Below are 17,476 nucleotides of genomic sequence, written 5' to 3' on the forward strand. Positions count from 1 at the left end.
GTCAAATACAATAAATAATATGTAAAGAAATACTCACTGGATGCAAAGAGAACTTCACCTGAGTAAAAACTGAAATTGTGATCAGAAAGTTACACAATATAAGAAGATTTTCCAACCACAAAGATGAAAACAAAAAGTATTTTTGGTTCAGAAAACTTAATCTAGGATTTATAATCTCTGAGCCTTGTTACTGGATGCTATAGTTATGTATGTACATATGTGTGAGTGTGTTGGTGTGTGTGTGTGCATGTAGGTATTTATAAACACATACACAAACACACACATTTGGGTTTGTCCTGCACTCCCTGTTAGAGAATTCAGTCTTTAGGAGAAGGACTATTTTCCTTTTCTTTGTAAGTATCCAACATAGAAGTGTTTAATGTATTGGCTAACTTTTTATAAACATCTAAATAAAATGTAAAAATTATTATAAATGCAGAGTTTCCACTTAAATCACGAGACCTTGCATGGAGCATATTCTTAGTGACTACATGATTCTAAAAATATATCATGATAAAGTCAGTGGAAAATACAACATAGGAATGAATTACCTGCAGTAATTCATTTGGGTTAATCAAGAGCGTCTCGATGGGATGTACCCCCATAATCACACAGCTGATACGCACATATTCAGACATAACTTCTGTCTCTATGTATACAGTCTTAGGGATTTCTGCATGCCCTCCATTTTTAATACCCTTGGCTTTTCTTATTCAGCTGATTGTGGAAAATTAAAGATTTAGCTCTAAGAAAAAGCTCTTTAATACAAACAAGGACCAATGGAAAAAAGAAAAAAATGCTATCAAGGCTTAAAAATGGGTAGAGGAAGATACTCATATATTCCCGAGAGGGTTCTGATCTTGGATGAACCAACTTCAAGGACAGGGAGGGAGGCCTTGGGGACAGGGGCAAGCTTCTGGCCCTTACCCTGGGGTGAACAGTGTTTCTGGGCAGGAAATATCTCAGAGGGAGTATCTGGTGCTTTCTAGTTCCGAGGAAAACCACGTACTATGCTTTGGGGCAGGACGCAGAGTCTGAGAGCGAGGACTCACCACTTGGGCACCTCTCTCCACCACAACCCCTGGAGTTACAGTACCTAAGGCTGTGCTTTCTTGACAGCAAGGATAGGCTAAGGCAGGGAGGCTTTTATCAAAATGGGTCCAAGATGGGGGGAGGGCACTAGGGCCCTGAAGTTCTTTCAGTGTCTGAGATGTTTGGTTTTAACTAGCCTCAAAGCAACAGTTTTTACTTGAAGTAGCCTGGATCTATGTCTAGAAGACCTACATGTGCAGGTTCAGGCATCTTTGTCTCCTGGAACTTCTGATGGAAGTGTGTGTGTGTGTGTGTGTGTGTGTGTGTGTGTGTGTGTGAGAAAGTGGAAGGGTTGGGGAGGAGAAGGGAGAGAGAAGAGGAGAGAGAGAAGGCAAGGAAAAGAGAGAGCAGAATTTAAAAACCTATGGAAAAAGTTACCTTTCTTCTTTCCTCTGCAGCCTCCAGTTTCTTCTGGATCTCCTCCAGGGACAGATCTTTCTTCTTGGGAGAAGCTAAAGTTCGTGGGGCTTCTGAGATAGGAGATGGTGGCTTTAAGATCAGCTCAAAAGCCTGGCCGGAGGCACGTTTGTTGATTTGCTTCACTTCCATATCTGAGAGATGAATATTTGAGAAGGTTAGGCACACAGAACACAGGCATGGGTTTACTAAAACACTTTGAATTCTGGCAATTAAAAGTAGCCTTGTTATTCTGGCAAAGATGAGTGAAATGCTGCATAGGATCATTTACTCTACATCGTTTGAACATATAAGACCTCTTTCTTTCATATAATTATAGATATATTTTAACTGGATAAATATTTACAGTGTGGGGAAATTCAATAATGTCCATAGGGAGTTGAATCATGGTAGACGTGCCCAGAAAAAAAGAGCCTGAATCGATTTTGAACTAACTTTATTTTCCTTTTGAATAAATATGAGCCTCATATGAAAACCAAGGAGCACAGATTTAGATTTATTTATTGTTTTGGAAATTAGCAAAGCTGGAAACATTTTCAGATTACATAATGAGGAAAATAACAAAGTCCTCCAGCTCTCACACCTAATCCTGTGGTTCGAAATCACAGGAGCTGTGTTGGAACCGATGTAGCTCCCTGAATGGTTGGAAATACCTGCAGCAGTCAAGGCTCATGTGCAAAGGCATCCTGCTGGTTCCTGGTTTGCCCTTCAGTGTGTCTGTTGATCTGAGTCATCAAGCAGTGTAATGTCCACTCTGGGGAGGACACTGTGATGGGGGTCCCTGTCTTCAAGGTGCTTATAGTCTAATGAAGACAATAAGACAGGGTACCATGGTAATCTCTTTGCTTCTACTTTGTTGCTATTTAGAATGTCCTTCTTCATCATCCCTCAGCTGTAGACAGGAACCGGGGGAAGAGGCATTGTAGTAGGGGAGGGAGGGGGCAACTTCTGCTTATCTAATTTATACACTCTGTACGTTTTAAAACTATTTAAACTCAATAGCTGCATAATATGCATAGTAATTAAATGGGCAGAAACCTGAAAATGCATAATATAATTTATAATGTAAAATAATAATGTATAATGTAAAATAATATCATTTATAATATAAAATAGAGTGTAGCTAGCACCTGCTAGGATATTAGTGTAATTACACAACTTACAGCTTAGTAAAATATACTGATTTTTAAAAGCTCATTGGACAGCTCTAACTTTTAGATGACTGTTTTTTATTTTGAACCCCAGACTACACCCCTCTCATTTCGGCCCCCCAGTCCTTGTTTTGTCCTCTAAACCCACCCAAAGTCAGGCCAGTCTCTGTTGTGCATCACAATAGTATTTGAAAAGAGTTATGATTTTCCATTTCAAATTTTTTCCCCAGTCTAAAGCATCCTCAGTGTCCTAAAGTGACACGGTTTCTAGATCTTTACTACTGCATCACTCCCTAACCTCACAGGACTCACTAATTTATTAATGTCCCTTGAAAATTGTGGCAACCAAGCTGGCCAGGTCTCCAGGCTAGTTCTGACTAGAGCAGAGCAGAGAAGAATTATAAATTAGCTTCCATTAACGTTCTTTTAGCAGCTTGGTTAGTGCACTTTCAGTTTGTGGTCAGGTAAGACCCCAGGTGAACAGGAACTGACCTTACTTACTTAGATCTGTGAATGCTAACAGATCATATAGACAAAGTCAATTCAGTAGGTATGTTAAAAATGATGTGGCTTTTTTCACAAAGGTAAAAATATTTTAAATCTTCCTGAAGGCATCCAAATTTGTACTTATATCTTAAGTACAATTCTATAAAAAGTGTGTAAATTTATGGAAAAGGATTTCAACAGAACAGAGGCAAATAAAAATCACTTATTTGATGAGGCGATGGGATTTTAAATGGATAGAGTTAGAGATACTGAAATCAGAACTGCCTGTATTTGCATCCAAATAGTAAGCCCTGCTTACTAGGGTGTGATACTGGGAAGGTTAATTCACTTCTTTAAGCTTTCATTTCCTCATCTGAAAGATGGAGATAAAAGGCACCTTTCTCATAAGACTGTTGTGAAGATTAAAAGATGAAGGATACTTGTCCAAATTAATCAAATTATATACATTAAATATGTGCAGTGATTTGTAAGTTACCTCAATACAGCTGTTAAAAAAACTAAATTGTAAAGGTGTTCCAAAAAAAAGATATAAAGGATACTCAATGTAAAGCACGGGCCATAGCACTTAGTGTTTATAAATGTAAATAATAATAATAATTAATTCTTGTGATAATATTTGTCTACAATAAACACTTCACATTATTACCTAATATAGAAAGAGAAGACAAGGTTAAAGACATTGGGAATTTGAAATTCTCTACCAGTTCTTTTAGGAAGCAGTTCATGAGCTATGTTGAATTGTCTATTTGACTTCTAAGACTCAGCTTATATATAACCTTTGATTTTCGTTTCCCTCTCTCCAGTCCCTAAGAGGGCAGAAACCATCCCTGTCTTCTGTGTCCTACCAGTAAATGCTGCCTTAGCAAATAATCACACTGAGTTCCACTTACTGGTTATTCGTATGCTGTAATTCTCTTCTACTAGGCCATGAGTGCCTTGAAGAAGAGGCCTGAGCTGCATTCATCACTGGAGCCTCAGTGACAACACATGGTGAGATACAGTCTCAGAAGAAACATAGCTGGATTACTAGTCACAGCCACATTTAGCAGATTAAGGATAGGACCAGTGTATTTGTTGACTGAATGAACTTATACGAAGTAGGCGTGGGACCTGCATTCTAAAGAGAGTTTTGGTTGGAAACCAAAATCTTTTTGCATGGAAGACATTTCCTTGTGAAACAGTTAATTCGTATTTATGATGCTTGTGCCGTGGCAGAATCAGTTTGAAAGAAAAACGTCTTTGAGTCCTGGAATATTTTAAAGGTATAGAAGGGGTTAACTGCCATAGACGCTTTCATCTTACCTTTAATGTATTTCCTTATACATGTGGAAAAGAAAATCGTTGTGAGCCAAACAGGTAGCCAGATATGCCTCAGCTTTATTGACTACATATATAACTGCACCAAACATTTTGATTAAATGGACTGAATTACGTAAAAATGGTATTGTTGATAATGTCAGCTACCATTTTGAATGCTTACAAGAGGCCAGGCTCTATGCTAAACATGAAACCATTTAAACCCACAACACCACTGGGAGGAGGATATTAGAGTTAAATCGGGCTCAAAGAATCTAAGTTACTTGCCCGAGGTCATGCAGGTACTGGCAGAACCAGGAAGGTAATCAAATTAAGTCGTATGAATCAGGATAAATCAAACCAAAAGGGTTTTACTGCAAAATAAGGTTCATAGCTATGCCAGTTCTTTAGGATTTTCTTTTAAAGTCCTCTTTATCTGGGGCTTCATAGGTCAGTTTTACTACTGGAACTTATTAGGTTGTTGACAGCACACACAAAATACGGGGATTTTGTAAAGACTACACTAAAAAACTGTGATGGTGGTTGATTTTCTCTCCTGAGTTTTCTAACTACAAAGCATTTTCTTGCAAATTGTGATCTCTAATTACAGCATAGCATATCGTGTTATTTGCAAAGAAAAGCCTCGGACATATTGTGGTTGTTGACATGCTGGATGCAATGGCTAATAAGCACTCAGCCATGTTTCTTAACAGACATTAATGTGCTGTTATTAGCATCAAACTCATACTGTTTTGAGCAAACGGCAATCAATAAGACCCATTAGCTAGACCCGGCAGGTCAATAGTAATATCCACAAAATATTGATTTAATTATATCAGGAACTTTGAGACAGAAACAAATATATCCAAGCTTTGCCAACTGATCCAGCCAGCAGGGGCATTTCTATTGTAGGCATCTTACCATCGTAAGTATAGATGTTGATGTTGCGAGGTTCCGGGTAGAAGCAAGAGCAGATCAGTGACAGCATGGACAGCTCCTTCATTTTTTCCTTGTAGGCTGAAACAAAAGGCTCAAGATTAGTATCTATCATTTTCTGAATTTCCTCTGAACGTTTCTTTTAACCTGAGTAATAATTGTAGCCTCCTGAAGAATGAATGTTGCCAGGGACACTGCTCTCTTTCACAAAATATAAATGAATGAAAGATGGAAACGGACTCTGGGGTGCATATTCCTTAGTACAGAGGACATAAAACACAAATTGTTGCAGGTTAGATAAGAAGTGAGAGAAAGGGAGCTAGAGAAAGAAAGGAAGGTAGAAGGAAATGAGATCCAGCAGGGTAGGAGGGAGAGACAGGAAGATACAGAGGAAGCAGAAACAGACAAAATGGGCAAAGAGAAAGGTCCATTCCAGTACATTTGCACGCAGGTCTGTTGTATATAAATCAGCTTCAGGAGGTGTCCTTTGCTGGTTGACCCTGAATGGCCACATACCCATTTGGAGAGTCAGAGAACTCAGCAGGATAGTTATTAAGCAAATATTGATATATCTTGCAGGGGCCAATGTTGCTTATTTCTCTTCATCCCAAGTGCACTTTTTTTTTATCTCCCTCTTTCCACACACACCAAAAACCTGGACCTGAGATCTGATAAGGATGTCTCTTCCTCTCTGCACACTCAGTTTGGATGCCTAGCAGCTGCTGGAGTTCAGACCTTCCTCCCCCTTCACTCCCCCCACCCCCCATTTCATTTTCCCCTTTGTCCTTCAAGAGGTCTCCTGTCTAGGCAGACTTAGAGGGCCTCTTATCACGTTGGTCATCACCGGGACAAGTGACGACCAGATGGGGATAAAGAGGTGGGATCCTCTCACCTTTGTTGGTTATATAATTAGCAAAATTAATAAATTAAGGAAAATGGAAGAAAAATAATAGAGACAATGTGCACTGACTTGTGAGAAAGTATAAACAAATGGTGATGTCCTAACATATTGAACCTCACAGGGGGCATGTACCTCTTGGCAGGATCTTCTGATCATTATGTAACCCATGGAAGAGGAGTACCTTGGCAAGGCGAGAATCTGCAGAAGATTGTTTGGGCATTATTGCCAGGTGCATCTTTGGTTAGCCAGTAGGAAACAGATTCAGTATCTGGATGTTTTAGAGCTACAGAAATTTAGGTTGGGAAGATTCTAAGTGATCATTTAGTCAACTGTCCACCCATTGTACCATCAATTTTGCAAATGAAATGGCCCACAGAGGCTGAAGTCATATATGGCCAGTGACAAAGTTGGGATCTCTGGATAAAATGTAGTAAATCAATCTGTCTTAAGATTGCCAAGAGGCTTTCTTCTAGCTCTACTTTCAGAATGAGATTCAATGTGCCAAGAGGGCTAGACATGCTCGCACACCGTTGAACCATACACAAAGACCAATAGTGTCATACTGCATATGGTTCAACCTAATACATCCAGAGCATCTCTCTAAAGGAATCTCCATCCCTATTTAGCTTATTTCCTTAAAATAAGCAACACAATTTGCCTTGTGCCAGAATAGTCCTGCCAACACCCATTCTGAGAGATTTTTACTGGATGCCTTTGGAATTTTAGAAGGCTGAAACCATATTTCTTTGTCCTATGTGTCTATTTAGTTAATAAAATTATGTCACTTATAAAGGTCCAAGCCTATCTTCACATGGATGTTCAGCGTGAATCACAATATCTGTCACATAAAAGCATTTTGTGGTTCAATGCATTTAATTCCACGAACTGATTAAAACCAAAACAGCAAGCCTTTGTAGGCTTGTACCTTTTTCTGGTAAGAGGACACCAAATGGTACCCAAAATATTTTGCAAAATTAAGCACATATTAGAAGCACATGTTAAAGACATCAACTTTATTAGGGAAAGGCAATCCAAAAGCAAAATAAAAGATATTCTGTCTCATAGAAAAGGGAACCTTTCTATACTGTTGGTAGGGATGTAAATTGGTGCAGCCACTATGGAAAACAGTATGGACTTTCCTTAAAAAAACTGAAATAGAAATACCGTATGATCCAGGAATCCCATACCTGGATATCCAGAAAAGATGAAAACTCTAATTTGGAAAGATATACGCACCCCAATGTTCATAGCAGCACTATTTACAATAGCCAAGACATGGAAACAACCCAAGTTCCCATCAACCAGTGACTGGTTTAAGAAGATGTAGGGGGTGTATATATATATATATAATGGAAAATTACTCAGCCATAAAAAAGAAATACTGCCATTTGCAGCAACCTGGATGAACATAGAGAATATCACACTAAATGAAGTAAGTCAGACAAAGATAAATATTATACGATGTCTCTTATGTGTGGAATCTAAAGAATAATACAAAAGAATCTATATCAGAAATCTAATCTAATCTAAAACAGAAACAGACTATCTAATCTAAAACAGAAACAGACTCACAGACATAGAAAACAAACTTATGGTTACCAAAGGGGAAAGGGAGGGGGCAGGGATAAATTAGGAGTATGGGATTAACAGATTAAAAACTACCATGCATAAAATAGATAAGCAACAAGGATTTACTGTATAGCACAGGGAACAATATTCAATATCTTGTAATAACCTATAATGGAAAATAATCCGAAAAATATATAAAACAGGATCACTTTTCTGTACACCTGAAACTAACACAATATTGTAAATCAACTATACTTACAATAAAAAAAGATTTTCCATTTTATAGAGAGGTAACAGATTAAAGCTGTAAAAGCAAATGAAAACCAGTTGCAACCACAGCACAAGCAAATTCTGATTGTTTCCATGCAGCAAAGGCATACTGTGAAGATGGGTCTCCTTTCCACTTGCTGCAGTTGCCCAAGACTTTCCCCAGACGGCATTACCCTTCCTAATCGTCTCCACTCATCTCCATCCTTCCCAAGATCTGAATCCCAATTCAGATCACCCCTCTTCGGGGGTACCCCCACATTCATCCCCTGTTGTCCTTAGTAGGCTATACTACATAATCATGATTATACACTGTTATACTTGATTATATACTGTTTCAGATCATTCACTACTGGTTTCTGATGCGTAAGTTTTGTTTACTAAACTAAACTCTTTGAAGGCAAATGTTGCATCTTACTCATTTATGAAATAATTTACAGCATAGTTCTGAATGGAACAGAAAGCACTTGCTTAGCAAATAGTTGTTGGCTATTTTGCTCACTGATCTCCCGTTGTGGAGCACAGGCTCCGGATGCGCAGGCTCAGTGGCCATGGCTCACGGGCCCAGCCGCTCCGCGGCATGTGGGATCTTCCCAGACCGGGGCATGAACCCGTGTCCCCTGCATCGGCAGGCAGACTCAACCACTGCACCACCAGGGAAGCCCTGATTTTAAATCAATCTCTCAATTGACAAGTATCAATATTTATGATCACCACCTATGGTCAAGAGTTTCTGTGAGGCATTATGAAATTAAAAAGAGATACAATATATGTATCCTCATTCTTAAGGAGCTTTCAAGTCAGGGAAATGAAATATATGGATATAAAAAGCAATAGAAACACATGCAAAATAGGGTAAGTGTCAAATAGAGGTAGATGATTTGTACTAGAAATTCAGAAGAACCTCAAAGCCCTGGGGCTGTAGGGAGGGTGGTCAGCAATGGCTTTACAGTTAGAGTTGCCAGATTTAGCAAATAAAAATACCGATACCTAGTTCAGTTTTAATCCAAATATTGCACGGGACATACTGAAAACCATTCCTTGCTTTTGCGAAATTCAAATTTAACTGGGTGCCTTGTATTTTATATGGCAACCAGAGCAAATGGACCAGGGTCATAAGACTGAGTAGGGTTGAGGAAAGCAAAGAAGAGAGGAGGTATATTTGTTATTGTTGACATGGAAATGGGTTTACAAAGAGACCATATGGAAAACTTTTGTGAGTGGAACAGTGAGTTTACATAAGGATGGTTGACTCAACTCAACTTCAGGGCGCATAATTCAATTCCAGGTCTTTGCGAATGGCCTTCTCTGTGTTTCAGGAGACAGCTTTTTCATAGACTACACTACAAAGGGTTTTTAGAAGTTGTGTCCTGATAGTAAGTCTTCTTTGAGGTCAATTTGGCTCCAAGATTTTGGGTAAGATGTTCTGAAATTTTGCTCATGTAAAAGGGTTGCTGGGACTTAAAAACATTATGTGTACATTAAAACATGGATATATACAAGAATGTTAGAATTTCAAGAATTTTAAATGTGTAAACTTAAAACAAATTTGAATTTGAGAGTTTAGTTTTGAGTCCACTCTTAGGAATATTTAGGTGAGAAAGTTTGAAAAGCACAGAGTTGGCAATGGGTTGGTTCACTGTAAGTCCTGGCTTGCCTGCATCGTTCTGGTTTAAGCCCATTAGTAACATTAATAACATCCCCATTCACGGTCGAAACGTTTGGCTATTACGAGTCATCCTAGCAACAGGAAGCCATTGAACGTTTTGAAAGTGGAATTACCTGATAAAAGCTCTTCTTAGACCTATTTGGCCGTTTTATGCAGGAAAGGTCCATCGCTAGGAGACACACTTAAGAAACAGTTGAATAAAGTTCAGCAGGTAATGCAGTGTGGTTTGGGGAAAGGGTAGTGCAGAGGAAAAGGAAAGGGAAGATGCAGGGGACTTTATGAAAGATGAATTGATAGAAAAGAATACCTAAATTTGGAGTCAAGGGTAGATGGAAGAGAGTGAGAGATCCTAATGGATGGGTAGCCAAGGGAAGCTTTCCAGAAAAAGGGTTGCTAAAACTCAGTCCAGCTCATCTAGGATGAGCTGGCCTTGCAGAAAATAGACCATGGGTTGAGGTACGGAAATATATATAATTTGAATAAACTTTTTTATTGACAATAAAACAAATCCCAAGCAAACGTGAATGCTATTAGAAACATGTTATTAAGATTTCAGTATTGAAATTTCATACTTTGAATTGACAATCATTTTCTTCATTGGTTTTTGGAAGTCAGCATATATTAATCTTTTCACTATACCCAACACCAAGCAGAGCATGCATGTTTGTAAGGATGTGGGAAGAGATAGGTAATTCCATATAATGTTTTTCATTCTTGCTTGCATTTGTTATTTACTATCAATGTTTACAGGTAAGTGTATTTCTCTAGTAAATTCATTTAAAATTCAACCCACATGATGCGTAATGATTTTATAGCAATATCCACTTAACCTAATGGTGTATGAACACTGATATTTTTTCCATTCTTCTAAATGGCTACAATGAACTATGAATAATGGCAACAGCTGCGATTTGTTGAGAACAAACAATGTACCAGGCATGGTGCTAGCTGGTTGCATGTATTTTCTCATTTAATCATCTCAACAATATGATGAGAGGTACTATAATTAGTCCAGATTTACAGATGAAATTAAAAGACTCAGAGAGGTGGTGTAGCTTGCCCGATGTGCAGTAGATGATAAAGTGTGGAGTTTAGTTTGAATGTAGGTCTGCCTGACTCTAAACGCTTTGCTGCTAATGTCATTCACTTCCCCAAGAATTTGCTCAGGTGTATTACACTTAACTTCACCATCTACATATTGTCTCTAACTAGAAAATAATGCATATTATTACTGCTTTTTAAAATGACGAGTTCAAGACTTTTTTCTTTCCCATTTTTTCTTTGGCATTTGTTGTTTAACTTTATTGACTGCATGGCTATAGGTAAGTGTAGGGGTTTATAGAAAGAAAATGTAACTTTTCTTTTACGTGTGGATTTTACTTGGTACAGAGATGGCTAGAAAACACAGGAACAGTTTCTCAAAGGGAACTTTGAGTATATGTATATTTTATTATATGAGTAAATATATCCTTACACACTCATATTCCAGCTAATGAGGTAAAAAGAGAAAGTGGTAATTATCTAGGTATTTTAGGAAAAAAATACTTTTGCATCAGTTATTTGGATTATTATTTTAAGGATGATATATTTTGGCAGGCAATCACCTAAATTTTCTCAATTTTTTTTTTGGCTTTTTCCTGTGTGTGTGTGTGTGTGTGTGTGTGTGTGTGTGTGTGTGAATCTGGAGATTGTGCTTCTCCCTCGAGGAGCAAAGAGTGGTTGAAGAGAACAATACAATCCGTACTAGAGACTTAATTATCAGATTAGATCTTGGCATAGATTAAAATAGCAGAGATTTTGTTTACTTAGTAAAATATGAAATAGACACACACACATATGTATGTATATACGTATAAAATTATTTCTCCCATTCTTCTAAATATATATCACAAGCTCTAAGCCCTTTGCTCAAAATTTCAAATACATCTTAATTTTATACACTTTGTGTTTCAACAAGACAATAATCTATATTATTCATGACAATATACTCCATTACTTTTGAAAGGCTTGAATAATTAAGTGTTTTAAAAATGTTCAATTTTTTTTTCACCTGGTTTGTGTGGGAACGACCATCAATATGAGTTCTCATACTTACTTTGTTGTTTTTTGATTTAGAATCAGTAGTATCACAAAAATGTCTTCCATTTATTCATTCTGGGCAAAATTTTATTTGACTCAGTTTTGGTTAATGCAGAGTATAAAAAAGAAATATGTATTAGACTTCCTGTTAACATGTGAAAGACAGTTAAGGAATGCTCTGAAAATGTCATTAATATACTACTTTGGAAGAAAATATCTCATAATCTCTGGATGCGCTACTGGTCTGTGTTCCCATATAGCAGTGCTAATCATAAGAACAGAGTCATTCAAGGCACTCGTTGCCTGACCGTGGATTTGTGTTTTGGGGGCTCCGATGAGGGAGGCTCAGGGTCTGTTAGCACATTGATTTTCCTCCTTTCCTTTCTCATGTTTTACTTGCAATCATTGATCATTTTAGTCCAGTAGCGGGTAAGGGTGGGGTTTCTTGGCAAGTCCTAAGTTACTCAGTTTGGAGTCAACCTAAATTTCTTCTTTTGAAAGGTCTCTGGCAAGAAAGTAAAGGACAAAGTTAGATGATATACAGAATGCAGGATATAAGTTCCTTGCAATGATTTTACAGCAAGTAGATTTGCATTGGTTTCTAAGAGATTTCATTGACAACATTTTTTTATTTGAAGCTTTCCAATTTATATAAACAGTGAATTAAAAGCACCTCTTTCGGGCTTCCCTGGTGGCGCAGTGGTTGAGAGTCCGCCTGCCGATGCAGGGGACACGGGCTCGTGCCCCGGTCCGGGAAGATCCTACATGCCGCGGAGCGGCTGGGCCCGTGAGCCATGGCCGCTGAGCCTGCGCGTCCGGAGCCTGTGCTCCGCAACGGGAGAGGCCACAAGTGAGAGGCCCGCGTACCGCAAAAAGAAAAAAGAAAAAAAAAAGCAGCACCTCTTTCTTTGGGAAAAAACGCTGTCATTTCCAGGTAGGGGCATCTTTAGGATCTGGCAAGCTGGGGGCGATAGTTGTGGACATTCCTGGCAGTCCTCGTTGCTGTTGCCAGGGTTTAAATGATAGATAATGGGAGAAACAGGGTACTCTGCTAATTGATTTTAAAAAGACTCAAGACCTACACCCACAGTCATTAAACACTGAACTCACACTCTACCACTGATCTCCTAGATCTGACTTCTCTCTGTGCCTCCTATTATGTGTCTTTAAATAGATGGGAATCCGTTACCTATAAGCTCTTTTTTTGATGCCTTCTTTATCCATGTCATAAATTAAGCTCCTGCAGCTCATCTTAACTTGCTTTTGGCCATATTGTGTTATTGTGTGTGTGTGTGTGTGTGTGTGTGTGTGTGTATGTGTATTGTGTTTGGTAGTCTGATTGCTTTGAGGTCCTAGAGCCTGAGGTCAGATTATCTTCTAAAAGTCAAATCTATCATCCCGTTTAGAAATACTTTCAGGAGTTCCGTCACTGTGATTTTCTTCTTGAAAGATGAAATAGACTAAAATGATTCTATTTAAAACATTTGCATACTATACTGGCTTCAATTTGGACCCTAAAAAAACCTTAGCTTGATGAATATGTAATTGAGAATTCAACATTTACATGAAAAAGAAATCTCTAATTTTTCAAGATCTATTTTAACATCCCAGAAGATCACTGATATGAAGTAATGTTCTAGATATTTCTGCCATGATGATGTAATGCTAATCCAAATAAATATGGATTCGGTTTGTATTTATTCCACTCACATCTCCCCACAAGGATTATGATCTCCTAAGCTGTAATAACCAGGGAGGTTCTGAAAGATTAATATTTTGATCAGCCAGACCAGAGAAGCATACTTTTTCTGTAGGAATAGATATCAAATCAAATAAAGGAATATTTAAGAAAGTCAGGGCTTCCCTGGTGGCACAGCGGTTGAGAGTCCGCCTGCCGATGCAGGGAACACGGGTTCATGTCCCGGTCTGGGAAGATCCCACATGCCGTGGAGCGGCTGGGCCCGTGAGCCATGGCCGCTGAGCCTGCTCGTCCGGAGCCTGTGCTCCGCAACGGGAGAGGCCACAGCAGTAAGAGGCCCGCATACCGCAAAAAAAAAAAAAAAAAAAAAAAAAAAGAAAGTCAAAGCTGTACAACCCATCATTGGATTTTACAGAAACATATGAGGCTCTTAAATTTCAATTCCATTGATTCTTGGAAAAACAATGGTGACAAGGAAAAGAAATTGGGTGACATGAATCAGTCCTTGTGATCAAAATTGTAATAAAAGCAGTAAATTGTATCAATTTGGGACCTCACCTTACTCTTGATTCCAGGCCAAGCACCTGTTGAGTTTAATGAGAATTCCGCTGTGTCATGCAGGGTCTTGTTCTTTTATCTTTCCCCTGGTAAAGAAATTCTTGTAGTTCTACATGGAGACCAAACTGTGGTTTGGTCTACGCTGTGGTTTCCAGGGGTAATGGGAGCACTTTATTCTGTCTGCAATTCAAGATTTTATCAGCAAGCCTAATTCTGGGTACTGAGGGATGTCTTTTTCTTAAGTCACCAGTAGTCACAAGCCTAGGATGATAGCTAAATTGGTTGGGACTTAAATGAGACAAAGCCAGAGTGAAAGAACAGAGAGACCATGCATCTGGCTGAGTGGAGTTCTCGTAGAGGAATGACTTTTTTCTCCCCTTCCCTTCAGTCTCCTGATGGGGAGGCAACCTCCATTTGAGGGCTGCCATGATGTTCTCTGAATTGTGTCTCCACAATGGCTGAATGTGACACCCAAGTGATTTAAATCTCTTCCCATTATTTCTTAATTTTTTGGTTGAAGAGTAAAAAAATATTTTGCATCCATTCTTAATTCAGCAAAACATACTTCTTATGCAGACTGACTATTGCATTTGTGGTATAAATTCTAGAATCAAAAATGTTTTGGTCATCGATGATGAGGATGTTGGCTTCCTTTTTTACTTTGTTGTAACATGTAGCCTTTCTCTAGAAAATAAGCCCTGGCTTCTCCTTCACATGGATTTTAGAATTAAGTCTGACTATGATTCATGTTTTTGTGTTGCATAAGGAAGTATAAAACTACATATATGGTGAATTCCTTATTATGTTCTCGGTGAAAGCAGGAACTTCCAGAAATGAAAAATGCAAGACTTTTATTACAAGCGCAAAACAAAAAACCTGTAATATAAGGTTCACATGACTTTATCTCACTTAATAGGTCAGTTGAATTTCCCCATGAATTAACCAGTGGTTTAGATGCTGAGAATACAAACGATGATTTCAAAGAGAATCCTCTCTATCATTACAAGATGGGGCTGCCTGTATTCAGATAATGGAATATGCTAATTAATACAGAACACTGAGAAGAAACACAGTCCGATTAAGCGGGGACTCTGCAGTAATTTGTGTGATAAGCCTTATCAGTTATATCCTGATTTAATTCCTCTACCAATCTGAAAATTTGCCAAAAGTCGAAAGCATAGTTCTTGAAGTTTGCCCATAAACCTCAACTCCCTTGGAACGGTGTAAAGTTTCTACTCATTTAAAGAGTCCCATGCTGTTGTTTTAGTTCTAAGTGCGTCTTACAAAACCCTTACTACTTGTAATAGTTACTAGCATCAACTGCGAATAAAAGAAGTATTTAACTTGCTGTTATTGCCAAATAATACTTATTAAGTTTCCATTGAATAGAATCCTTATCTGGGTAGTATACAAATTGTCCTTAGAGCACTTTTTCTAAATTCTTTCTTAGGAAATGAACGGCATATAAATGATTAATAGACAATATTTCAGGAAAAGGCCACAAAAGCCTCATGTAGGAGCCAGCATTTTGCTTGCTTCCCAAAACCTAAGAATTCTAGAGTCTTAAATGAAACTTTGTAAAATGCAACAGAATGTAACATTTACTCAATAGTGCTCTAAAAGTTGGATTTTTAAATCATATTTATTAGAGTTTGGTTTTAGTCATCCATTCAAAACCTGTGTATTAAAAGCTTAGGTAACTGGCTTAGCGAACAAAAACTGAGCAGTCAGGTAAATTTTTTTCCCCTGAATGAAAACAAGTCTTGTGACCTTGTTAGTCACACTTAAGTAATGTGTCCTACAGTCACTTTGTGTCAAAGAGAATAGAATGAACAAATATATATTTAAAAATATAGGAAATGTAAATATTGTCAAGGTTTAGAATTGCCACTGATATTTAAAAAATTGAGCGATACCATTGATTGAGTATCTCTGCAAGTATGTGAGAGTACTGGAGCCTTTGAGATGAATGTGAAACCTCTTAATATTACGGCTTCCACTGTGTAATTATCTTCAGCGTCCATTCTTGAGGCAGGTAAATAGTGTGGAAGAAATCCTCAGGTTAATGTAGATATGCCATGAAAACTGCTTTTGTTTTGGAAATCAAATGCTACTTCTTCAAGCTTTGCCATGTAAAGACTCATTTTCTGAAATAGGATTCATCCCATCATATACTAGAACTTGAATTCGTATAATTTTCTGCCAGGAATGAAAAGCAGTGTAAAAAGAAAGTAAGAAAAACGTCGGGAGCTTCTGAATTCCACAGTCCCTTTTGTGTCATCACTGTTACAAACAAGATTAAAATATAAAAGACAACTTGGTCCAAGAAAAGTATTTCTAAATTTTCTTTCTTTCACATGCATTTTGTTTCTTCTGGAAATAAAAGCTCTTCTAAGAAACGGTAATTTTCAGTGATGCAAAAGTTTTGTATGCTCATGCTATGATAAATGTAGTTTTGTTAATTTATTGTTCTTTGCATGCCAAAGTATCACTTTGCCTTTTTTGTAATAAAGTAAATGGCTACAGAAAGGATAAAGAGATTGAAATTTGGGTTTTGATTTATTTGAAATAAGCAATACACATCACAAAAAAACCCAGAAAAATTAAAAAAGTAACTGTATGTTCTCTTACAGGTGGATTTCATAATACGCTTAACCTATAAGATACAAATAAAAATACCTGAGTGATCAGGAGGGTTTGTTCATACTTTGAGGAAATATATTATGAGGTTTTTAGTTTGTTTTGGTTATGCATTTTGTTTCTGTACTTTAGTGAAATCTGGTTGACCTGGATTGGTGAGCAGTTTCTCCAAGAGTTACTTTAAGGTCATCAATATAAATATGTTTAAATTATTAATAAGTCTGCATTTTGTCTAATGTAATTGGAATCACTAGCCTTAGCACTGTAGAACTGGAAGGAACAGCAGAAATAATCTAAATAATCTAATGATAGTCTCATTTTATACATGAAGAAATCAAACTTAATAACCTTAGTTTTTTAAAGGCCTTCCCCCACTTTGGGGATGGTAGATGGTATGGTGGTGGTGATGACAGGGACAGAGGGAAAACAGCAATGGGAGAAAGGTGTAATGAGTGGAAGTGATGAAAGGCTTTTAAAAAAATCATCTTTCTTCGATATTTGACTCTTTCTCCTGCTTCTAAATCTGGTTGTGCATTTTTGATGTTGGGTGATACAAAGCAATTTATTTGCATAGCGGCAGTTTTTTTTTCCTTTCCTAAAACCTAAGGATCATTGATCTCCTCTTCCAGAGCACTTGGAACAGCCTTTCGGAGGGCTTCACACACTTTCATCCTTCTTGGGAAGCAAATTCATCT

At 37.8% G+C, this 17,476-nt stretch overlaps 1 protein-coding gene across 1 annotated transcript in view; it reads right to left on the bottom strand.

The window, feature by feature from the left end:
* The window catches only part of STMN2 (stathmin 2), a 53,523-nt gene that overhangs the window by 19,257 nt on the left and 16,790 nt on the right, over window positions 1–17,476 (bottom strand). The window contains exons 2-3 of the mRNA XM_079901407.1: window positions 5,385–5,480; window positions 1,471–1,643 (exon numbers count right to left, since the gene is read on the bottom strand). Of these exons, the coding sequence (XP_079757533.1) occupies window positions 1,471–1,643; window positions 5,385–5,480 (269 nt within the window). The remainder of the gene's footprint in view (window positions 1–1,470; window positions 1,644–5,384; window positions 5,481–17,476) is intronic.

Source organism: Stenella coeruleoalba (genome assembly GCF_951394435.1).
Source record: "Stenella coeruleoalba genome assembly, chromosome: 17".
Taxonomy (NCBI): domain Eukaryota; kingdom Metazoa; phylum Chordata; class Mammalia; order Artiodactyla; family Delphinidae; genus Stenella; species Stenella coeruleoalba.